Source organism: Pleurodeles waltl, chromosome 12 (assembly GCF_031143425.1).
Source record: "Pleurodeles waltl isolate 20211129_DDA chromosome 12, aPleWal1.hap1.20221129, whole genome shotgun sequence".
Taxonomy (NCBI): domain Eukaryota; kingdom Metazoa; phylum Chordata; class Amphibia; order Caudata; family Salamandridae; genus Pleurodeles; species Pleurodeles waltl.
Window position 1 is genome coordinate 30,882,603 of NC_090451.1, and position 26,398 is coordinate 30,909,000.

At 50.2% G+C, this 26,398-nt stretch overlaps 1 protein-coding gene across 1 annotated transcript in view; it reads right to left on the reverse strand.

Annotated features, from left to right (window-relative positions):
• Positions 1-26,105, reverse strand: part of TLE2 (TLE family member 2, transcriptional corepressor) — a 296,917-nt gene extending 270,812 nt beyond the window's left edge. Inside the window, exon 1 of the mRNA XM_069215878.1 lies at positions 25,764-26,105. Within this exon, the coding sequence (XP_069071979.1) occupies positions 25,764-25,787 (24 nt within the window). The 5' untranslated portion in view covers positions 25,788-26,105. The remainder of the gene's footprint in view (positions 1-25,763) is intronic.
• Positions 26,106-26,398: the final 293 nt, after the last annotated feature.

Here is a 26,398-nt window from a genome sequence, read left to right on the forward strand (position 1 = left end):
TGCTACCAAAAACTGCCAGCGTGCCCGGTCCTTGATAAGTAAACTTATAAGGGGACGCGTATAGGTCAATGAAACTTTTGATTTGCATGGAGTATCCTAGCTACTGTGTGACCAATGTTCATCAATAATCAATACACAAATCAATAATCATTGAGCAAAACATTAATCAGCAGTTAGTAACATCACACCATGACCTTCAGTCATGAATAACCACAACTCAATATACGTTTTATCAATTTTATTTCCCTATTAGTTACAATACTAAGGCATGGAATTAATTCAAACTGTATTCAAATCAACTCAGGATTAATTCATTAGTGACCACCAATAACATAATCTAATCATAACTTGAGAAAACATGCATTCTAATGCTTCAACATAAGCCAATAACGATGAATATGTTAACATGGGTAGCAGAGTTCAGCAGATCAGTCTGTCAATCATTTGACATCATATGTGTCACCGTCTCAGAGTAGGAACCTACCTAACCAAGAAAAGCATTAGCATGTGGGACTTCATGCGAAAACAGTTTAGAACACGAATTTGGAAAAACATCTAGCTTAAGAGAAAAACTATTTAGACAGCGCAGTTGGTACCTAGAAAAAGGCACAAAAGTCAATTCAGTCACATCATCATAGCTACCTATCGACGATATGGATCAGCAACAAAATCAGTCTTCGTCCTCAGGTCATCAGTCGATCAGCATCTCATCACGCTCTCGAGAGCATGAGCCCAATAACAGAATCTCAAAGCTCTTCCAAACATCCACGCCTAACCTCTAACATCTGAAGTTTTCTCCCTTTGTCATGACATTATATCAAAGTCGCCCAGACTATCCCCCAATTCCTAATTGGTCAAATAATCACCAGTTATAACTCCATCCAATTATCTTAATTTTCCAAATCTATGAAGTCTAATATTGCACAATTCTCAGGATGTCATCTGGTTCACTGTACGAAGTCCTCATCGTCAGGTTCGTCAGGTATCGAAAATGTTGCATCTTCTTCTCCAGTCAGTGTCTCCATTGTTCGAGTCCTGGGAAAGTACATCTCGTCTGCTTCACAACCGGTTAGATACAAACTTTTATTCCGTCATCTCCTGTTCGTCAGTTCATTTGCAGAGAATTTTAACTAAGCAGATTTTATTAAACAACAAGCGGTTCATGGTCAGTTCAGCACATTAGCTTCCCTACATTGCGTTAATAATTCAGCTTTGTCATGAGGCCTGGCAACTAGGCCACAACTTCGGCTAAGTTAACTCTATAATATAATGCAAACCATACGTTATATACCTCAATATGACATACTACTACATTCTTCAACATGTTTTTCTATATTTCATACATGTTATTCATTTTATTAGTAAATTTGTGACTCTTGGTGATCGCTCTCCGAGGGCACATTTTCAAACGTGCACATTATTTTTCCACATTAATTACTCAAACTACTTAAACATTCATTAATAATTTCTAATTAGTATATCTGCGTTATCACCCGCAAGCCCAGATTTGGCTCTTGGTGGGCTCATGCATCAGTATCTATTAATCACTCCTTCCTCTTGTTTATGAAAGACTGATTGTGTTACCACTCACAGGTTGTTTATATATTATTTGGTTCTCGTTCACCCGACTTTACGGACTTCAAAGTCTGCTACCTCTAAACCAAAGTGTTCAATGAGGCACATCAAGTTATGGTGGCCACCATCCTGGAAGCTGGGTTAACAATTAACACTTTACTTTGATGAGTTCAAACTAAATTTGGAGAAGACTGCTATGTTAAAGCAATATCAACCTATCACGTTTAAGAAATAGCTTTGGGCATGCGCTAGGCATGAAACAAAACTTTGGTGTTGGTACAGCAACCGGTAATGCCGCGGGCACAGGGCCATCGCTCCCTAGCAAAGACTTGTAGCCAGATATACAACGCATTTCACCCGCTGCAAACGGACTATCGATTTTTTTAAGGTAAGAAACATTGTTCTTAGGTCTCTTTATATGTTTACATAATGTTTTAATTGTCTATGTTTTATATTGTTTGTATAATTGTTGTTAATGTTTTTAAATATAGTTTGTAATTTTAAATTATTTATATTTTTTATTTAATTGTAAAATAGTAATTTATAGTGTTGTAGCAGGTTGTGAGGTTTGTAGGGATGCAAGGGGGAAGTTAAGTATAATTAATTTATAAATTTTTAAAATTAATATTATTTATTTGATTATTAAGTATGTAAGTTGTGTAAATGTTTTTTTAAGTTATATTTAGGTGCCGGTTGTTGGGTATGTAGGGGTATAGGGTGGGAAGTTAATTAAAAAATAAATTATTAAAGATAAATTATTCATTTATAATTACTTGTCTGTTATGAAAAAGTATGTAATTATTTTTTTTTTAATTTAGATCTATGTTTAATGTGTGACTATAGTGGGGGAATTTAATGGAATAATTATTAAATAACACTTTTTCTTATATTACTTATTTTACTAAATATACTTATTTTAATTGTTCAATTGTTTTTTAATGTATATATTTAATTTTATATTAATAGTTTTATAATTTTATTAAATTATTACTTGTATTCAACTAAGGTATGTGTTTGAAGTGAAGTTCTTTCCTTACTGTTGCACTGTCTGCAGTGGGAATGGTAAAGTTTGCCCCTCCTGTGTCCACCGCTTTCTTTACTGTTGCACAGACTGGCGTGGGAATAATAAATTGTACCACTCCTGTGTCCAACACTTTCCCTACTGTTGCACCAACTGGAGTGCGAATAGTACCTTTTAACCCTCCTGTGTCCACCGCTTTCTTTACTGTTGCACAGATCGCAGTGGGAATAGTACATGTCACCCCTCCTGTGTCCACCGCTTTCTTTACTGTTACGCAGATCGCAGTGGGAATAGTACATGTTACCCCTCCTGAGTCCAACGCTTTCTTTACTGTTACGCAGATCGCAGTGGGAATAGTACATGTTACCCCTCCTGAGTCCACCGCTTTCTTTACTGTTGCACAGATCGCAGTGGGAATAGTACATTTTACCCCTCCCGTGTCCAACGCTTTCTTTACTGTTGCACAGATCGCAGTGGGAATAGTACATGTTACCCCTCCTGAGTCCAACGCTTTCTTTACTGTTACGCAGATCGCAGTGGGAATAGTACATGTCACCCCTCCTGTGTCCACCGCTTTCTTTACTGTTACGCAGATCGCAGTGGGAATAGTACATGTTACCCCTCCTGAGTCCAACGCTTTCTTTACTGTTACGCAGATCGCAGTGGGAATAGTACATGTCACCGCTCCTGTGTCCACCGCTTTCTTTACTGTTGCACAGATCGCAGTGGGAATAGTACATTTTACCCCTCCCGTGTCCAACGCTTTCTTTACTGTTGCACAGATCGCAGTGGGAATAGTACATGTTACCCCTCCCGTGTCCAACGCTTTCTTTACTGTTGCACAGATCGCAGAGGGAATAGTACATGTTACCCCTCCTGAGTCCACCGCTTTCTTTACTGTTGCACAGATCGCAGTGGGAATAGTACATTTTACCCCTCCCGTGTCCAACGCTTTCTTTACTGTTACGCAGATCGCAGTGGGAATAGTACATGTTACCCCTCCTGAGTCCAACGCTTTCTTTACTGTTACGCAGATCGCAGTGGGAATAGTACATGTCACCCCTCCTGTGTCCACCGCTTTCTTTACTGTTACGCAGATCGCAGTGGGAATAGTACATGTTACCCCTCCTGAGTCCAACGCTTTCTTTACTGTTACGCAGATCGCAGTGGGAATAGTACATGTCACCGCTCCTGTGTCCACCGCTTTCTTTACTGTTGCACAGATCGCAGTGGGAATAGTACATTTTACCCCTCCCGTGTCCAACGCTTTCTTTACTGTTGCACAGATCGCAGTGGGAATAGTACATGTTACCCCTCCCGTGTCCAACGCTTTCTTTACTGTTGCACAGATCGCAGTGGGAATAGTACATGTTACCCCTCCCGTGTCCAACGCTTTCTTTACTGTTGCACAGATCGCAGTGGGAATAGTACATGTTACCCCTCCCGTGTCCAACGCTTTCTTTACTGTTGCACAGATCGCAGTGGAAATAGTACATGTCACCCCTCCCGTGTCCAACGCTTTCTTTACTGTTACACAGATCGCAGTGGGAATAGTACATGTCACCCCTCCCGTGTCCACCGCTTTCTTTACTGTTACACAGATCGCAGTGGGAATAGTACATGTCACCCCTCCCGTGTCCACCGCTTTCTTTACTGTTACACAGATCGCAGTGGGAATAGTACATGTCACCGCTCCTGTGTCCACCGCTTTCTTTACTGTTGCACAGATCGCAGTGGGAATAGTACATGTTACCCCTCCTGAGTCCACCGCTTTCTTTACTGTTACACAGATCGCAGTGAGAATAGTACATTTTACCCCTCCTGTGTCCACCGCTTTCTTTACTGTTACACAGATCGCAGTGGGAATAGTAAATTTTACCCCTCCTGAGTCCACCGCTTTCCCTACTGTTGCACAGACTGGAGTGGGAATAGTACATTTTACCCCTCTGGTGTCCAACGCTTTCTTTACTGTTGCATAGACTGGAGTGGGAATAGTACGTTTTACCCCTCCTGTGTCCACCGCTTTCTTTACTGTTGCATAGACTGGCGTGGGAATGGTACATTTTACCCCTCCTGAGTCCAACACTTTCTTTACTGTTGCATAGACTGGAGTGGGAATAGTACGTTTTACCCCTCCTGTGTCCAACGCTTCCTCTACTGTTGCACAGATCGCAGTGGGAATGGTACATTTTACCCCTCCTGAGTCCAACACTTTCTTTACTGCTGCAATGAGCGGAGTGGAAATAGTACATTTTACCCCTCCTGAGTCCAACGCTTTCTTTACTGTTGCATAGACTGGAGTGGGAATAGTACATTTTACCCCTCCTGTGTCCACCGCTTTCTTTACTGTTGCACAGATCGCAGTGGGAATAGTACATTTTACCCCTCCTGAGTCCAACGCTTTCTTTACTGGTGCAATGAGTGGAGTGGAAATAGTACATTTTACCCCTCCGGTGTCCAACGCTTTCTTTACTGTTACACAGATCGCAGTGGGAATAGTACATGTCACCCCTCCTGAGTCCAACGCTTTCTTTACTGTTGCATAGACTGGCGTGGGAATCGTACATTTTACCCCTCCTGAGTCCAACGCTTTCTTTACTGTTGCATAGACTGGAGTGGGAATAGTACGTTTTACCCCTCCTGTGTCCAACGCTTCCTCTACTGTTGCACCGACTGGAGTGGGAATATTATATGTATTATTCCTAGAAATTTATTTTTTGTTTATATTGTTTAAAATTATATTATTATTATGTTTCTGTCTATTTTAAATTATATATTTGTAAATAAACATACATATATGCATGTGTGTGTTTTTTTTTAAATAAGTACATATTTATATATATATATTTTTTATATATTATTTAAATCTATTTACATTAAATTACTGTTACATGTTAATACAACTAATGTTTACTATTTTTAACTATATATATGTTAAAAACTATCTTTTTGTATATATTTTTTATATTAGTGTAATATGATATGTTTTCGATATTTTTGTATTTAAGCACAGGAAAATGATATATTTGTATCGCAATATTTAGGGTTTCGATAGTTTGTCAGTGAACCATTCCCAATGGGTCGCAAACTGAGACCTACCTCATGAATAATAATGAGGCACGTCCCTTGCGACCCATCTAGGAATCGCAAACAATGTCTCAGACAATGTTGTGCATCAGAGTTTGCGAGTCGCATTTTGTGAATCGCTAAAATTCACAAACTGCTAGTTGCAACCTCAGATGGTCGTACATCTGGCCATTGATCTGTTAAATACTACGCATGGCGAAATTTACAATACGCCGGCCTAATATGCGTAATTCCAGGTATGTTTGCTACTGGAAGTTGAAGTTACTGCAATACTGCTGCGTTTGCTGCATAATTATTGTGCCAGAACAAGAACCATCAGAACGCGAGTGGCAGTTTTTTGTAGCAATTTTGTTTTTGCAGCTATTTTTAGGATACAATGCATCCTTGCACCCAAACAGTAGCTCTAAAGCGCTATAATATAGCACTAAGGGCCATATGTACGAACACATTTTCCCATTGACACAGAATGGGAAAAACCATTTGCTACATCTGGCCCTAAGTGCCAGATTTGCATTTTGCATCATTTTCCAGAAATTTCACATAATCACACAAAAGCAAATTATGCAAATGTTGCACCCCATATTAAAGCTCCTGTTGACTGATAATTGAGGAGCATTGAACATGCGAAGACCTGTGGGCCCTTCTTCTCCAGGCGCGCTGCCTGGTGACAGTCATGTCCCCCAGTACATGTGTCCAGGAGGTCACCGTGCACGGCCAGGCGCATGCAGTGACCCGCTGGTCGCCCGCGCCAACCACACTGCAGTCTCACCCTCTAAAGACAGCTCACTGGTGACTTCTAAGTGGGGCCACACCTGTGAAAAAAGTGTTTGGGATCCTACCAAGCACTATATAGGCAGTGCTTAATTTGTAAATAAAAACGTGCCAGTGCCCAAAGCTCTCCTCTGAAACTTGCGACTGAGGAAGGATAATCCTGAAGCGACCTAGGGCCGCTTCAATCAATTTACAGCCACTCCCTTACCCCTTAAACTCACTCTTGCAGCTTTTCGCTTTTCTCCTCTTCCGTCTTTCCCATGTGTGTCTTTTGCTCGCAGGAAATGCTTGAGGCAGAAAAATAAATGCCGGTGCCCCGCACCGGAAACCACCGGCTCAAATTAAGCAGTGTATAGGTTAATAAATTATCAAGGGCCAGTAAACTTGCCTGTTCAGCGCACGAGGGTCTTTAATTTCCCTTTACAGCCACCATTCGCTATTGTGGTTACACTGTTGGGCAGGTCCCCAGGGTGATGCGAAGCCCGCAGGATAGCTCGGTTGGTTAACCACCGGCTGCGAACAGGTACACTGAACTCCTGACCTCTAGCAAGGCCGTTGGACCCCGCCCCGGGCCTCCATGGGTCCTCGTATGCTCATGTCCAGGTGCATACATGTTTGTCTGTGATGCCCGGACCTAGCAGTGGCCCAGAGGCCTTCCAAGCGCTTCTCTGCCGCCCGGCTCTCACACTTGAGGCTGGAGGGACAGAGGTCTGTGTGTTTCACCCATCAGTGGGACCCTAGCATGCAGAGAGGGGCACACGAAGGCCGGCCAGGGCTGCACAAGCTCTCCTAAGACTCCTGTACCGGTGGCTGTTTGCCTGTGCTTGTTTTCAGGCACTGTGTTATACTCCGTGACACCCCTGCCCTGATTTCCGCTGCTGCATTGAGTCGGGCAAGGAGTGCTGTGCGCTACACTTCCGTGTGTGACGAGCCGCTCTAGTATTACACCCCTCCCCAGGCTAGCGCGGTTTATTACCAGGCCTGTAATGCGAAGTTTGGCGCACGCCGCAGTGTTTGCACCAACCTCTGCCCATTACCTTTCAACTCAGGGAGTCAGCACCGTCCTCACCCTGAAGTCTAGGGGGGGCGGTTGCCATCCAATCAAAGTAGCATAAATTTTAAAAATCAGAAAAAGAGTCTTCGCATCTAATAAAAAATGTGGTGACTGATGCAGTGAGCAATAATGCCAGGCCCAATCTTGGCGAATAAATATGTATTTTTATTTCTGTGGGGGGGGGGGGTCAGCCTGCGTCATGGCTAGTCAGTCACTAAGGATATTCACTCACACGCGCGCACCATCATGCTGCAGGGCCCACACTTCACACCAGTGTCTGGCTTAGGAGGGAAGGGTCTTGTGAGAAACATCGCCCCCTCCCGGACACGGGCAGGATGACAACTGATGGATCTGATGTCAGCTCTGAGTCTAAAGGTGCAGTGAATCTCTCAGCTGGAAGGGGTGATCCAGTTTATACCATTTCTCAACAAAACACAAATATCTTTTCACAGTTTATCTGGAATCTACTATTTATAATGAAGCTGGAGGTCATAATTAGAAGAGTGAGGAGTGATACCACCACTGAACTGTGGAACGTGGTAGGCTCCATCTCTGTGCCACGTGCTCCATTGATGACAGCGAGGATGTACCATGTGCACCAGGTGAGGGGGGGGCGCTTTATTGCCCCCCCGGAGTGGTGCCTGTAGGCTCTGTACTGAGGGAAGCAGGGAGGGGATCAGAAGCGCCTCTCACACAAGAACTGCAGCTCTTCAGGGGCACCCGAAGTTACTCCGGGGGTTACAGTCCCAGAGGTGGCCACAGCCCACGCATCATGGGGCCACCCCTGACCCCAGCTCTGGTGCACGCTCTGCCTCAGATGCCAGCCAGCGAACATGTTGTTGGATCCGATGCGCACACCCCTAGCAATGTGTGAAACTGCCAGAGGGCGCAGGTTTTAATTTTTCCATCAGGATTGCACACATTGTCCTCTGAACGGCATAAATGCTGGAATGTTTGCACACAAAATGTAACTTTTATGATGTTTAAAAACCCAGTCCTGTTTTGCTCTGTGGAGTCCAGGCAAGTTATACATTTATCCGCATGCTCGGAGCACTTTTCGAACATTTAAACGTTTGCAGAAATCCTGTCTCGCCCTCCGCACTGTCTAGAGAAGAATAAGCAATCTTCCCTAGTGTTACAACTAGTTTACAACACCAAAGGGCATTGACTGTGCAGGTCTGTGGTTTTACAGATGGTCTAGTTGGAACTGCAAAATTTAGCCAGGGTGTAAATGAATAGATGCAGGCGTGCAAGGATGAGTGACTGAATGCCTTGTCTCATCCACCAGTGAAGAGGCCCTTCCGTTATAAGCCAGACCTATTGGCATTGCCAGCACGTGCCTTTCACATTTAGCTGTGTTTAGGCTCAATCCAGAGCGCGGGAGTCTGCTCCTAGTAGGCCAGAGGGAGTAAACATCTCCCCCTTCCATTTTCATCCATGTTGGCATCAGTTTATGAGTCGGAAGGGCCTCGTTCCAGCTTCAGGGGCTGAATCTTCAGGGGCTGAATTTCCACCCACTGAGCACGGAAAAATTGAGAGATTTCTAGCATCCACCATGGAAGGAGTCCCCTTGGGTGGATCCTCGAAAGAAACTCCGCCACCGCCTGTACAGGGCCTCAAGGCCTGGGGGTAGAGGGGGGGTCTGTAGGTGCCCCTCACCCAGACCAGAGGCGTGGCATGGTCAGTAAGATTGGGGGGGCATATCATGTTTAACTACATTATAGGACACGCAGGGGGCATGTAGGGGCCCAAGGGACAGTGGAAAGCCAGAGGCATGTGGCTTGGTAGGAGATCTAAGAAAGAAAACACAATGGCGGTCATTCTGACCTTGGCGGACGGCGGAGGCCGTCCGCCAAGGTACCGCCGTCAGAACACCGCACCGCGGTCGAAAGACCGCGGCGGTGATTCTGACATTTGCCCTGGGCTGGCGGGCGGCCGCCAAAAGACCGCCCGCCAGCCCAGGGCAAATCAACCTTCCCACTAGGATGCCGGCTCAGAATTGAGCCGGCGGAGTGGGAAGGTGCGACGGGTGCAGTTGCACCCGTCGCGTATTTCAGTGTCTGCTGGGCAGACACTGAAATACTTTTTGGGGCCCTCTTACGGGGGCCCCTGCCGTGCCCATGCCATTGGCATGGGCACGGCAGGGGCCCCGCGGCACCCCCTACCGCCATCCTGTTCATGGCGGGAGAGCCGCCATGAACAGGATGGCGGTAGGGGGTGTCAGAATCCCCATGGCGGCGGAGCGCGCTCCGCCGCCATGGAGGATTCAGACGGGCAGCGGAAAGTCGGCGGTACACCGACGACTTTCCGTTTCTGGCCGCGGCTGAACCGCCGCGGTCAGAATGCCCAGCTGTGCACCGCCAGCCTGTTGGTAATTACCGCCATGGTCAGAATGACCCCCAATATTTTGTAAAGATACCAATGTCGCAGAACTTCAAAAACTGAGGAGAGAGTGTGTACATGTTTGTCTGAATGTATGTATAAATGCTACTAAAATCCGGCAGACATCTCACCATACCCGACTGAAAGCATCTGTACCCACCTGCCATCAGAAAATACATGTGTTAGGGGGAGTGTGGCACCCACGCCCACCCCGAAGCGCTGCCCCTGACCAGACACTTTATTTACATGATCTGGAAACTCAACCAACCTTTCACACCCGAGGTCCGCTGAAGCTGCTGTCGGTCCAGGGGTGAGTAACAGAACTGAGTGCTGAACCAACAGGGTTTACGGTCAGTCAATATTACCTCCTGGCCCAGCATTACACAGGATGGTTCTGTTGCCAGAAGGACCAGCACTAAATTCGACCCTTTAAGTGGAGTTTGCGTCCCCCCCCCCTCCTTCTCTCAGTCAAGTCCCTAAACTACAGCACCGCTAACTCTTTTTGGGTTCTGGAGTAGCGCGCTTCTCACCGAAAAGCGCTTCGACGCCTCGTCAGGGGGCAGCAAGCACCATATAAATACCATCTCCTCTCATTCAAGCCCCACTTCCTACCCTGGAGTGACCACTCTCTGCATCAGTCTCACAGGCCATCCACTCCCAGTAAATGTTGTTTAGTCCCAGTGTCACGCCTTATCTACCCCCCCACCCACTCCCCTTCGTAAAGAACAAGCCTAGGGGCGGACCCTTCTCTGCGCCCACACCACCCTCTACAAACGAGAGCCACCTAGAATTCAGGAGAGGGAGTTCCCAACCAGTGGTCCGCGAAGCCCCCTCAGGGGGTCCGCGCCTGCTTAGAACATCAAAAAATATTAACATATATGGTCCCCATCTTTCAGTAATGAGTCAGTGGGGGCGGCCCCGGATTCCTATAATGATTCAGTGGGGTTCTCTGGGTTCCAGTAATGAAAAAGTGGGGGTCTACAGAAGTCAAAAGGTTGGGAACCACTGCTCTAAAACATAACTTCACAACTTACAAGAACCACCGTCTGTGGATGCAAACTGCAGACACTGTCTTCTCTGACACTCACATGTGACGGACGCAAACTGCAGACACTGTCTTCTCTGCCACTCACGTGTGACGGACGCAAACTGCAGACACTGTCTTCTCTGACACTCACATGTGACGCACGCAAACTGCAGACACTGTCTCCTCTGACACTCACATGTGATGGACGCTGCTGGCACTGTCTTCTCTGACACATGTGACGGACGCAAACTGCTGACACTGTCTTCTCTGACACTCACATGTGACGGATGCAAACTGCAGACACTGTCTTCTCTGACACTCACATGTGACGCATGCAAACTGCAGACTCACTGTCTTCTCTGACACTCACGTGTGACGGACCCAAACTGCAGACACTGTCTTCTCTGACACATGTGACGGACGCAAACTGCAGACACTGTCTTCTCTGACACTCACATGTGACGGACGCTGCTGGCACTGTCTTCTCTGACACATGTGACGGACGCAAACTGCTGACACTGTCTTCTCTGACACTCACATGTGACGGATGCAAACTGCAGACACTGTCTTCTCTGACACTCACGTGTGACGGACGCAAACTGCAGACACTGTCTTCTCTGACACTCACATGTGACGGACGCAAACTGCAGACACTGGTGGTCATTCTGACCCTGGCGGTCTTTGACCGCCAGGGCGGAGGACCGCGGGAGCACCGCCGACAGGCCGGCGGTGCTCCAATGGGGATTCCGACCGCGGCGGTAAAGCCGCGGTCGGACCGGCACCACTGGCGGGGTCCCGCCAGTGTACCGCCGCCACATTGAATCCTCCGCGGCGGCGCAGCTTGCTGCACCGCCGCGGGGATTCCGACCCCCCCCTGCACCCGTCGCACAGCTTCCACTCCGCCGGCTCGATTCCGAGCCGGCTTCATCGTGGAAGCCTCTTTCCCGCTGGGCTGGCGGGCGGTCTGAAGGCGACCGCCCGCCAGCCCAGCGGGAAAGTCAGAATTACCGCCGCGGTCTTTCGACCGCGGAACGGTAATCTGACGGCGGGACTTTGGCGGGCGGCCTCCGCCGCCCGCCAAGGTCAGAATGAGGGCCACTGTCTTCTCTGTCACTCACGTGTGACGGACGCAAACTGCAGACACTGTCTTCTCTGACACTCACATGTGACGCACGCAAACTGCAGACTCACTGTCTTCTCTGACACATGTGACGGACGCAAACTGCAGACACTGTCTTCTCTGACACTCACATGTGACGGACACAAACTGCAGACACTGTCTCCTCTGAAACTCACATGTGACGGATGCAAACTGCAGACTGTCTTTTCTGACACTCACGTGTGACGCACGCAAACTGCAGACACTGTCTTCTCTGACACTCAGGTGTGACAGACGCAAACTGCAGACACTGTCTTCTCTGACACTCATGTGTGACGCACGCAAACTGCAGACACTGTCTTCTCTGTCGACGCACGCAAACTGCAGACACTGTCTTCTGTGTCACTCACATGTGACGGACGCAAACTGCAGACTCACTGTCTTCTCTGACACTCACGTGTGACGGACCCAAACTGCAGAGACTGTCTTCTCTGACACTCACATGTGACAGACGCAAACTGCAGACACTGTCTTCTCTGACACTCACGTGTGACGGACGCAAACTGCAGACACAGTCTTCTCTGTCACTCACATGTGACGGACGCAAACTGCTGGCACTGTCTTCTCTATCACTCACATGTGACGGACGCAAACTGCGGAAACTGTCTTCTCTGACACTCACGTGTGACGGAAGCTGCTGGCACTGTCTTCTCTGACACTCACGTGTGACGGATGCAAACTGCAGACAGTCTTCTCTGACACTCGCATGTGACGGACGCTGCTGGCACTGTCTTCTCTGACACTCACATGTGACGGACACAAACTGCAGACTCACTGTCTTCTCTGACACTCACATGTGACGCACGCAAACTTCAGACACTGTCTTCTCTGACACTCACGTGTGACAGACGCAAACTGCAGACTCACTGTCTTCTCTGACACTCACATGTGACGGACGCAAACTGCAGACTGTCTTTTCTGACACTCACGTGTGACGCACGCAAACTGCAGACACTGTCTTCTCAGACACTCAGGTGTGACAGACGCAAACTGCAGACACTGTCTTCTCTGACACTCACGTGTGACGCACGCAAACTGCAGACACTGTCTTCTCTGTCGACGCACGCAAACTGCAGACACTGTCTTCTGTGTCACTCACATGTGACGGACGCAAACTGCAGACTCACTGTCTTCTCTGACACTCACGTGTGACGGACCCAAACTGCAGAGACTGTCTTCTCTGACACTCACATGTGACAGACGCAAACTGCAGACACTGTCTTCTCTGACACTCACGTGTGACGGACGCAAACTGCAGACACAGTCTTCTCTGTCACTCACATGTGACGGACGCAAACTGCTGGCACTGTCTTCTCTATCACTCACATGTGACGGACGCAAACTGCTGAAACTGTCTTCTCTGACACTCACGTGTGACGGAAGCTGCTGGCACTGTCTTCTCTGACACTCACGTGTGACGGATGCAAACTGCAGACAGTCTTCTCTGACACTCACATGTGACGGATGCAAACTGCAGACACTGTCTTCTCTGACACTCATGTGTGACGGACGCAAACTGCAGACACTGTCTTCTCTGACACTCACATGTGACGGATGCAAACTGCAGACTCACTCTCTTCTCTCACGTGTGACGGGCCCAAACTGCAGACAGTCTTCTCTGACACTCACATGTGACGGATGCAAACTGCAGACACTGTCTTCTCTGACACTCACGTGTAACGGACGCAAACTGCTGACACTGTCTTCTCTGACACTCACATGTGACGGACGCAAACTGCAGACACTGTCTTCTCTGTCACTCACGTGTGACGGACGCAAACTGCAGACACTGTCTTCTCTGACACTCACATGTGACGCACGCAAACTGCAGACTCACTGTCTTCTCTGACACATGTGACGGACGCAAACTGCAGACACTGTCTTCTCTGACACTCACATGTGACGGACACAAACTGCAGACACTGTCTCCTCTGAAACTCACATGTGACGGATGCAAACTGCAGACTCACTCTCTTCTCTCACACTCACGTGTGACGGGCCCAAACTGCAGACACTGTCTTCTCTGATACTCACATGTGACAGACGCAAACTGCAGACACTGTCTTCTCTGACACTCACGTGTGACGGACGCTGCTGGCACTGTCTTCTCTGACACTCGCATGTGACGGACACTGCTGGCACTGTCTTCTCTGACACTCACATGTGACGGACACAAACTGCAGACTCACTGTCTTCTCTGACACTCACATGTGACGCACGCAAACTTCAGACACTGTCTTCTCTGACACTCACGTGTGACAGACGCAAACTGCAGACTCACTGTCTTCTCTGACACTCACATGCGACGGACGCAAACTGCAGACTGTCTTTTCTGACACTCACGTGTGACGCACGCAAACTGCAGACACTGTCTTCTCTGACACTCAGGTGTGACAGACGCAAACTGCAGACACTGTCTTCTCTGACACTCACGTGTGACGCACGCAAACTGCAGACACTGTCTTCTCTGTCGACGCACGCAAACTGCAGACACTGTCTTCTGTGTCACTCACATGTGACGGACGCAAACTGCAGACTCACTGTCTTCTCTGACACTCACGTGTGACGGACCCAAACTGCAGAGACTGTCTTCTCTGACACTCACATGTGACAGACGCAAACTGCAGACACTGTCTTCTCTGACACTCACGTGTGACGGACGCAAACTGCAGACACAGTCTTCTCTGTCACTCACATGTGACGGACGCAAACTGCTGGCACTGTCTTCTCTATCACTCACATGTGACGGACGCAAACTGCTGGCACTGTCTTCTCTATCACTCACATGTGACGGACGCAAACTGCTGAAACTGTCTTCTCTGACACTCACGTGTGACGGAAGCTGCTGGCACTGTCTTCTCTGACACTCACGTGTGACGGATGCAAACTGCAGACAGTCTTCTCTGACACTCACATGTGACGGATGCAAACTGCAGACACTGTCTTCTCTGACACTCATGTGTGACGGACGCAAACTGCAGACACTGTCTTCTCTGACACTCACATGTGACGGATGCAAACTGCAGACTCACTCTCTTCTCTCACGTGTGACGGGCCCAAACTGCAGACAGTCTTCTCTGACACTCACATGTGACGGATGCAAACTGCAGACACTGTCTTCTCTGACACTCATGTGTAACGGACGCAAACTGCTGACGCTGTCTTCTCTGACACTCACATGTGACGGATGCAAACTGCAGACACTGTCTTCTCTGACACTCATGTGTGACGGACGCAAACTGCAGACACTGTCTTCTCTGACACTCACATGTGACGGACGCAAACTGCAGACACTGTCTTCTCTGTCACTCACGTGTGACGGACGCAAACTGCAGACACTGTCTTCTCTGACACTCACATGTGACGGACACAAACTGCAGACACTGTCTCCTCTGACACTCACATGTGACGGACGCTTCTGGCACTGTCTTCTCTGACACATGTGACGGATGCAAACTGCTGACACTGTCTTCTCTGACACTCACATGTGACGGACGCAAATTGCAGACACTGTCTTCTCTGTCACTCACATGTGACGGACGCAAACTGCAGACTCACTGTCTTCTCTGACACTCACGTGTGACGGACCCAAACTGCAGAGACTGTCTTCTCTGACACTCACATGTGACAGACGCAAACTGCAGACACTGTCTTCTCTGACACTCACGTGTGACGGACGCAAACTGCAGACACGGTCTTCTCTGTCACTCACATGTGACGGACGCAAACTGCTGGCACTGTCTTCTCTATCACTCACATGTGACGGACGCAAACTGCTGAAACTGTCTTCTCTGACACTCACGTGTGACGGAAGCTGCTGGCACTGTCTTCTCTGACACTCACGTGTGACGGATGCAAACTGCAGACAGTCTTCTCTGACACACATGTGACGGATGCAAACTGCAGACACTGTCTTCTCTGACACTCATGTGTTGCGGACGCAAACTGAAGACACTGTCTTCTCTGACACTCACATGTGACGGATACAAACTGCAGACTCACTCTCTTCTCTCACACTCACGTGTGACGGGCCCAAACTGCAGACACTGTCTTCTCTGATACTCACATGTGACAGACGCAAACTGCAGACACTGTCTTCTCTGACACTCACGTGTGACGGACGCTGCTGGCACTGTCTTCTCTGACACTCGCATGTGACGGACGCTGCTGGCACTGTCTTCTCTGACACTCACATGTGACGGACACAAACTGCAGACTCACTGTCTTCTCTGACACTCACATGTGACGCATGCAAACTGCAGACACTGTCTTCTCTGACACTCACGTGTGACAGACGCAAACTGCAGACTCACTGTCTTCTCTGACACTCACATGTGACGGACGCAAACTGCAGACTGTCTTTTCTGACACTCACGTGTGACGCACGCAAACTGCAGACACTGTCTTCTCTGACACTCAGGTGTGACAGACGTAAACTGCAGACACTGTCTTCTCTGACACTCACGTGTGACGCACGCAAACTGCAGACACTGTCTTCTCTGTCGACGCACGCAAACTGCAGACACTGTCTTCTGTGTCACTCACATGTGACGGACGCAAACTGCAGACTCACTGTCTTCTCTGACACTCACGTGTGTCGGACCCAAACTGCAGAGACTGTCTTCTCTGACACTCACATGTGACAGACGCAAACTGCAGACACTGTCTTCTCTGACACTCACGTGTGACGGAAGCTGCTGGCACTGTCTTCTCTGACACTCACGTGTGACGGATGCAAATTGCAGACACTGTCTTCTCTGTCACTCACATGTGACGGACGCAAACTGCAGACTCACTGTCTTCTCTGACACTCACGTGTGACGGACCCAAACTGCAGAGACTGTCTTCTCTGACACTCACATGTGACAGACGCAAACTGCAGACACTGTCTTCTCTGACACTCACGTGTGACGGACGCAAACTGCAGACACGGTCTTCTCTGTCACTCACATGTGACGGACGCAAACTGCTGGCACTGTCTTCTCTATCACTCACATGTGACGGACGCAAACTGCTGAAACTGTCTTCTCTGACACTCACGTGTGACGGAAGCTGCTGGCACTGTCTTCTCTGACACTCACGTGTGACGGATGCAAACTGCAGACAGTCTTCTCTGACACACATGTGACGGATGCAAACTGCAGACACTGTCTTCTCTGACACTCATGTGTTGCGGACGCAAACTGAAGACACTGTCTTCTCTGACACTCACATGTGACGGATGCAAACTGCAGACTCACTCTCTTCTCTCACACTCACGTGTGACGGGCCCAAACTGCAGACACTGTCTTCTCTGATACTCACATGTGACAGACGCAAACTGCAGACACTGTCTTCTCTGACACTCACGTGTGACGGACGCTGCTGGCACTGTCTTCTCTGACACTCGCATGTGACGGACGCTGCTGGCACTGTCTTCTCTGACACTCACATGTGACGGACACAAACTGCAGACTCACTGTCTTCTCTGACACTCACATGTGACGCATGCAAACTGCAGACACTGTCTTCTCTGACACTCACGTGTGACAGACGCAAACTGCAGACTCACTGTCTTCTCTGACACTCACATGTGACGGACGCAAACTGCAGACTGTCTTTTCTGACACTCACGTGTGACGCACGCAAACTGCAGACACTGTCTTCTCTGACACTCAGGTGTGACAGACGTAAACTGCAGACACTGTCTTCTCTGACACTCACGTGTGACGCACGCAAACTGCAGACACTGTCTTCTCTGTCGACGCACGCAAACTGCAGACACTGTCTTCTGTGTCACTCACATGTGACGGACGCAAACTGCAGACTCACTGTCTTCTCTGACACTCACGTGTGTCGGACCCAAACTGCAGAGACTGTCTTCTCTGACACTCACATGTGACGGACGCAAACTGCTGGCACTGTCTTCTCTATCACTCATATGTGACGGACGCAAACTGCTGAAACTGTCTTCTCTGACACTCACGTGTGACGGAAGCTGCTGGCACTGTCTTCTCTGACACTCACGTGTGACGGATGCAAACTGCAGACAGTCTTCTCTGACACTCACATGTGACGGATGCAAACTGCAGACACTGTCTTCTCTGACACTCATGTGTGACGGACGCAAACTGCAGACACTGTCTTCTCTGACACTCACATGTGACAGATGCAAACTGCAGACTCACTCTCTTCTCTCACACTCACGTGTGACGGGCCCAAACTGCAGACACTGTCTTCTCTGATACTCACATGTGACAGACGCAAACTGCAGACACTGTCTTCTCTGACACTCACGTGTGATGGACGCTTCTGGCACTGTCTTCTCTGACACTCACATGTGACGGACACAAACTGCAGACTCACTGTCTTCTCTGACACTCATGTGAGGCACGCAAACTGCAGACACTGTCTTCTCTGACACTCACGTGTGACAGACGCAAACTGCAGACTCACTGTCTTCTCTGACACTCACACGTGACGGACGCAAACTGCAGACTGTCTTTTCTGACACTCACGTGTGACAGACGCAAACTGCAGACACTGTCTTCTGTGACACTCACGTGTGACGCACGCAAACTGCAGACACTGTCTTCTCTGTCGACGCACGCAAACTGCAGACACTGTCTTCTCTGACACTTACGTGTGACCTACGTCTCAGAAACAATGCAACCAACTATTTCAACACCACACAGACGCATCCACCACCATAGTGCTTTGTCTCGCGAAAGGGGATGTAAGCGCTATATAAAGGCAATACCCTTTCCCCCTAACTGTAACTCTCTGGGGTCCCAGTTAAAGTCTGTTTTTCCTGTCCACTCCTTGCTAAACTTGGGGAGAGTATCTAAGGCTGTGCTTGGCATACGTCTCTGGTTCCAATGTTTCTGAGTCTGGGGCGCACTAGACAGGAACACCCCAGAAGTAAATGTTTCTTCTGTGCTTAGACGTTCGTGTACAACGCGGTTCTGTTATTCGATTGCTTTCGAAATTGAAATAAATGAAATCTCTTTAAATTGTAAACCATCACGCTGTCTTCTCGAGGTGTAACCCCTCGTCTGGGCCACCCTTTGCCAGCCTTGAGCAGGGCTCCATCAGAATCCCTTGGCAGCAGACCAGGTGCCCCCAGCCTACTCTCTGCTGACATTAAACCTCAGCCTGAGTTAGATCCACTGATAACCGTCTGATCTTCAGAAGACTGCCCGAGGGTTGCCCCCCCCCCCCCTGCACAATCACCAGACTCAAACAGGTAGAGCAGATCTCTGTGTATGTGAACATTTTATAATTGGATTATATGTATAAATCTAGATGTGCATTTCTTGGTAGAAATATGTATAATAATTATGGTTTTTAAAGTATATAGATATTCTTTAGGTCTGCTTAGCAAATGCATATATTACTTATGGATTGTATATATAAATATATATATATATATATATATCTGTTTTCATGCTTAACATGTATATAGGTAATTACATAGTTTTCATAGAAGTGATTTAGTTATTTGATTAGATGCTTTTGGGTCTCTAATTTATGTATCTATCACAATACGTAAATATTATCATAACTATTTTATTTACAAGTGCTTTACTATTTAAACATTAAGGTCAATACAAAACTAAAAAAAATAAAAGAATAAAAAAAGTATAAAAGTACACAAATAAATTAGCTTAAAGTCTAGCAATACTTAAAAGTCTGACTTTATTAAATACAACTTTAAATCTCAATATATTATCTTCCTTATGCATGTATACCCTCTCTATCTACTTATGTACCTATATATGTATCACTTTAGTCCTAGAATAGAAAAAAAAACCTTTGAGTCTCTCCAATTCACTACTCTGTCTCACCCTATAACTCTCTCAAAATATCCTCTACCTGCACTCTCCGGCTCATCCCAAACCCCATTCTACTACTGCGATCTTCAAAACAACCCTTTCCCTCCTTGGATCACCCCAAATCTCAGTTTACTACTATGATCTCCCAAACAACCCTTTCTAAATTCTCTCCTTTAACTTATCCCAAACATCATTCTACTATGATCTCCCTAACCCCTTTCCACACACTCCTCTTTCACTCATCCCAAACCTCATCTTACTACTATGACTCCCAAAGTAACACTTCGTAGACTCTTCCCTCCTCTATCCCTCCTTGGATCACCCCAAATCTCAGTTTACTACTATGATCTCCCAAACAACCCTTTCTAAATTCTCCTTCATGTATCTCTCCTTTGACTTATACCAAATTTCATTCTACTATGATCTCCCAAATACCACTTTCCAGACTTTTCCCTCTTCTATCTCTGAAATATCCTGTTCAATCCAACTAGCAGACTCCCATGTCCACCTCAGATTAACTCATATTTCCCTTTAGTAATCCACCACTAATTCTTTTTGGGCTGTGGAGCAGCGTGCTACTCGCTGAAACATGCTTCAACGCCTCCTCAGGGGTGGTAAGCGCTATATCAATACTATTCCAATTACTTACACTTACACACTTGCACTACTGCAGCCCAGGCAGCGTGAGTGTACATCAGTGAGTGAGCGGCATTTTACGGATTGTGCAACACCTCTTCTGGGTGAGAAAGAATGATATCCATCTGGTGTCAGTGCTGTCCTGGTTGTGATGGAAACCTGCAGATCTGCTGAGAGCTAGCTGTTCTAGACGTGTGAAGGAAACGTGCACCACTGCTGCCTGTGCTGTGCTGTGCCTGTCCTCAGTGCTGTGGCACCTGTTCCATGAGGGAAGGAAGCCCCCACTGCTGTGGCCTGTGCTGTGCCTGTCCTCAGTGCTGTGGCACCTCTTCTATGAGGGAAGGAAGCCCTCACTGCTGCGGCCTGTGCTGTGCCCGTCCTCAGTGCTGTGGCACCTGTTCTATGAGGGAAGGAAGCCCTCACTGCTGCGGCCTGTGCTGTACCTGTCCTCAGTGCTGTGGCACCTGTTCTATGAGGGAAGGAAGCCCTCACTGCTGCGGCCTCTGCTGTGCCCGTCCTCTGCTGCGGCCTCTGCTGTGCCTGTCCTCAGTGCTGTGGCACCTGTTCTATGAGGGAAGGAAGCCCTCACTGCTGTGGCCTCTGCTGTGCCCGTCCTCTGCTGCGGCCTCTGCGGTGCCTGTCCTCAGTGCTGTGGCCTGTGCTGTGCCCGTCCTCAGTGCTGTGGCACCTGTTCTATGAGGGAAGGAAGCCCTCACTGCTTCGGCCTGTGCGGTGCCCGTCCTCAGTGCTGTGGCACCTGTTCTATGAGGGAAGGAAGCCCTCACTGCTGTGGCCTGTGCTGTGCCTGTCCTCAGTGCTGTGGCACCTCTTCTATGAGGGAAGGAAGCCCTCACTGCTGCGGCCTGTGCTGTGCCCATCCTCAGTGCTGTGGCACCTGTTCTATGAGGGAAGGAAGCCCTCACTGCTGCGGCCTGTGCTTTACCTGTCCTCAGTGCTGTGGCACCTGTTCTATGAGGGAAGGAAGCCCTCACTGCTGCGGCCTCTGCTGTGCCCGTCCTCTGCTGTGGCCTCTGCTGTGCCTGTCCTCAGTGCTGTGGCACCTGTTCTATGAGGGAAGGAAGCCCTCACTGCTGTGGCCTCTGCTGTGCCCGTCCTCTGCTGTGCCTGTCCTCAGTGCTGTGGCCTGTGCTGTGCCCGTCCTCAGTGCTGTGGCACCTGTTCTATGAGGGAATGAAGCCCTCACTGCTGCGGCCTGTGCTGTACCTGTCCTCAGTGCTGTGGCACCTGCTCTATGAGGGAAGGAAGCTCTCACTGCTGTGGCCTGTGCTGTGCCCGTCCTCTGCTGCGGCCTGTGCTGTGCCTGTCCTCAGTGCTGTGGCACCTGCTCTATGAGGGAAGGAAGCTCTCACTGCTGTGGCCTGTGCTGTGCCTGTCCTCAGTGCTGTGGCACCTGTTCTATGTGGGAAGGAAGCCCTCACTGCTGTGGCCTGTGCTGTGCCTGTCCTCAGTGCTGTGGCACCTGTTCTATGAGGGAAGGAAGCCCTCACTGCTGCGGCCTGTGCTGTGCCTGTCCTCAGTGCTGTGGCACCTGTTCTATGAGGGAAGGAAGCCCTCACTGCTGCGGCCTCTGCTGTGCCTGTCCTCAGTGCTGTGGCACCTGTTCTATGAGGGAAGGAAGCCCTCACTGCTGCGGCCTCTGCTGTGCCCGTCCTCAGTGCTGTGGCACCTGTTCTATGAGGGAAGGAAGCCCTCACTGCTGCGGCCTGTGCGGTGCCTGTCCTCAGTACTGTGGTACCTACTCTATGAGGGAAGGAAGCCCTCATTGCTGTGGCCTGTGCTGTGCCTGTCCTCAGTGCTGTGGCACCTGTTCTATGAGGGAAGGAAGCCCTCACTGCTGCAGCCTCTGCTGTGCCCGTCCTCTGCTGCGGCCTGTGCTGTGCCCGTCCTCAGTGCTGTGGCACCTACTCTATGAGGGCTGTGGTACCTGTTCTATGAGGGAAGGAAGCTCTCACTGCTGCGGCCTGTGCTGTGCCTGTCCTCAGTGCTGTGGCACCTGTTCTATGAGGGAAGGAAGCTCTCACTGCTGCGGCCTGTGCTGTGCCTGTCCTCAGTGCTGTGGCACCTGTTCTATGAGGGAAGGAAGCCCTCACTGCTGCGGCCTGTGCGGTGCCCGTCCTCAGTGCTGTGGCACCTGTTCTAGGAGGGAAGGAAGCCCTCACTGCTGCTGCCTGTGCGGTGCCCATCCTCAGTGCTGTGGCACCTGTTCTATGAGGGAAGAAGACCCTCACTGCTGCGGCCTGTGCTGTGCCCGTCCTCTGCTGCGGCCTGTGCTGTGCCTGTCCTCAGTACTGTGGCACCTGTTCTATGAGGGAAGGAAGCTCTCACTGCTGCGGCCTGTGCTGTGCCTGTCCTCAGTGCTGTGGCACCTCTTCTATGAGGGAAGGAAGCCCTCACTGCTGCGGCCTGTGCTGTGCCCGTCCTCAGTGCTGTGGCACCTGTTCTATGAGGGAGGGAAGCCCTCACTGCTGCGGCCTGTGCTGTACCTGTCCTCAGTGCTGTGGCCCCTGTTCTATGAGGGAAGGAAGCCCTCACTGCTGCGGCCTGTGCGGTGCCTGTCCTCAGTGCTGTGGCACCTGTTCTATGAGGGAAGGAAGCCCTCACTGCTGCGGCCTCTGCTGTGCCCGTCCTCTGCTGCGGCCTGTGCTGTGCCTGTCCTCAGTGCTGTGGCACCTGCTCTATGAGGGAAGGAAGCTCTCACTGCTGTGGCCTGTGCTGTGCCTGTCCTCAGTGCTGTGGCACCTGTTCTATGTGGGAAGGAAGCCCTCACTGCTGTGGCCTGTGCTGTGCCTGTCCTCAGTGCTGTGGCACCTCTTCTATGAGGGAAGGAAGCTCTCACTGCTGCGGCCTCTGCTGTGCCCGTCCTCAGTGCTGTGGCACCTGTTCTATGAGGGAAGGAAGCCCTCACTGCTGTGGCCTGTGCGGTGCCCGTCCTCAGTGCTGTGGCACCTTTTCTATGAGGGAATGAAGCCCTCACTGCTGCGGCCTGTGCTGTGCCTGTCCTCAGTGCTGTGGCACCTGTTCTATGAGGGAAGGAAGCCCTCACTGCTGCGGCCTCTGCTGTGCCCGTCCTCAGTGCTGTGGCACCTGTTCTATGAGGGAAGGAAGCCCTCACTGCTGCGGCCTGTGCGGTGCCTGTCCTCAGTACTGTGGTACCTACTCTATGAGGGAAGGAAGCCCTCATTGCTGTGGCCTGTGCTGTGCCTGTCCTCAGTGCTGTGGCACCTGTTCTATGAGGGAAGGAAGCCCTCACTGCTGCAGCCTCTGCTGTGCCCGTCCTCTGCTGCGGCCTGTGCTGTGCCCGTCCTCAGTGCTGTGGCACCTACTCTATGAGGGCTGTGGTACCTGTTCTATGAGGGAAGGAAGCTCTCACTGCTGCGGCCTGTGCTGTGCCTGTCCTCAGTGCTGTGGCACCTGTTCTATGAGGGAAGGAAGCCCTCACTGCTGCTGCCTGTGCGGTGCCCGTCCTCAGTACTGTGGCACCTGTTCTATGAGGGAAGGAAGCCCTCACTGCTGCGGCCTGTGCTGTGCCCGTCCTCAGTGCTGTGGCACCTGTTCTATGAGGGAAGGAAGCCCTCACTGCTGTGGCCTGTGCTGTGCCCGTCCTCAGTACTGTGGCACCTGTTCTATGAGGGAAGGAAGCCCTCACTGCTGCGGCCTGTGCTGTGCCCGTCCTCAGTACTGTGGCACCTGTTCTATGAGGGAAGGAAGCCCTCACTGCTGCGGCCTCTGCTGTGCCCGTCCTCTGCTGCGGCCTGTGCTGTGCCTGTCCTCAGTGCTGTGGCACCTGTTCTATGAGGGAAGGAAGCTCTCACTGCTGCGGCCTGTGCTGTGCCTGTCCTCAGTGCTGTGGCACCTCTTCTATGAGGGAAGGAAGCCCTCACTGCTGCGGCCTGTGCTGTGCCCGTCCTCAGTGCTGTGGCACCTGTTCTATGAGGGAAGGAAGCCCTCACTGCTGCGGCCTGTGCTGTACCTGTCCTCAGTGCTGTGGCACCTGTTCTATGAGGGAAGGAAGCCCTCACTGCTGCGGCCTGTGCGGTGCCTGTCCTCAGTGCTGTGGCACCTGTTCTATGAGGGAAGGAAGCCCTCACTGCTGCGGCCTCTGCTGTGCCCGTCCTCTGCTGCGGCCTGTGCTGTGCCTGTCCTCAGTGCTGTGGCACCTGCTCTATGAGGGAAGGAAGCTCTCACTGCTGTGGCCTGTGCTGTGCCTGTCCTCAGTGCTGTGGCACCTGTTCTATGAGGGAACGAAGCCCTCACTGCTGCGGCCTGTGCTGTGCCTGTCCTCAGTGCTGTGGCACCTGTTCTATGAGGGAAGGAAGCCCTCACTGCTGCGGCCTGTGCTGTACCTGTTCTGCAGGTGAGTGATGCTTGCACTGCCGCTTTCTGTGATACAGTTGTGCCAGGTCTGAGGAAGACTCACACTGCTGTTGCCTGTTAGTGCCTTTTCAGTGTGTAAGGAACCTCACACTGCTTCCAGTTGTGCAGTAGCTGTTGTGAGAGGGAGGCTTGCAGTGCTCATTGTTGTGGTGTAGCTGTTGTGTGAGGGAACCTTGCACTGGTTCTGGTTGTGCTGCACCTGTTGTGTGGGAGAAGCTTGCATTGTTTCCGGTTGCGCTGCACACCTTTTGTGCGAGGGAAGCTTGCACTGCTTCTGATTGTGATGTCCCTGTTGTGGGAGGGAAGCTTGCAGTGCTGCTTGTTGTGGTGTAGTTGTGGGAGGGAGGCATGCAGTGCTGCTTGTTGTGGTGTAGTTGTGGGAGGGAAGCTTGCAGTGCTTGTGGTGTAGCTGTTGTGAGAGGGAAGCTTGCAGTGCTTCTGGTTGTGCTGCACCTGTTGTGTGCGAGGGAAGCTTGCACTGCTTCTGATTGTGATGTCCCTGTTGTGAGAGGGAGTCTTGCAGTGCTGCTTGTTGTGGTGTAGTTGTGGGAGGGAAGCTTGCAGTGCTGCTTGTTGTGGTGTAGTTGTGGGAGGGAAGCTTGCAGCGCTTGTGGTGTAGCTGTTGTGGGAGGGAAGCTTGCAGCGCTTCTGGTTGTGCTGCACCTGTTGTGTACGAGGGAGGTTTGCATTGCTGCTAGTGATTGACTTTTCTGTGTGTGAGGGACGTTGACACTTGCTGATCCTTAGTGTACAGTCTGGTAACCCCACACAGGCTCCAAGTCGAACAATTAACGCCACCCCCTCACACACACAAACACACACCAAACACACACATGACTCACCGGATGTCTGCCTTGAGGATACATCCCCCAGATCCCTGGCCGGAGAAGAGAAGGAGGAAAATATTCATGTAAACATGTAAAAATATAAAACAGCACAACTTCCGGGAGTGTCGCAGTCCCCGGATGAACAGGTCCGGCCTTGGGGTAGCGTCAATCCTCGACCCTGCTGTGTGAGGTGGACTTCATGTTAACGCCTCCGTCAGCCGCCTCTGGGTGTGTGTGACACCGACTGAGCTGGTGAGAGAGAAGGAGCTCTGCCTGGATCAGAGGAGGGAGGGGGGAGTACAGGGAGGGGGAGAGGAGACAGCAGCAGGAGGGAAGAGGGGGGGGTGTGCAAGAGGAGAGGAGGGCACCGACTGAGCTGGTGAGAGAGAAGGAGCTCTGCCTGGTGAGAGAGAAGGAGCTCTGCCTGGATCATCAGAGGAGGGAGGGGGAGTACAGGGAGGGGGAAGAGGAGACAGCAGCAGGAGGAAAGAGGGGAGGTGTGTGCAAGAGGAGAGGAGGGAACCGGCTGAGCTGGTGAGAGAGAGAAGGAGCTCTGCCTGGATCAGAGGAGGGAGGGGGAGTACAGGGAGGGGGGGAGGAGACAGCAGCAGGAGGGAAGAGGGGAGGTGTGTGCAAGAGGAGAGGAGGGC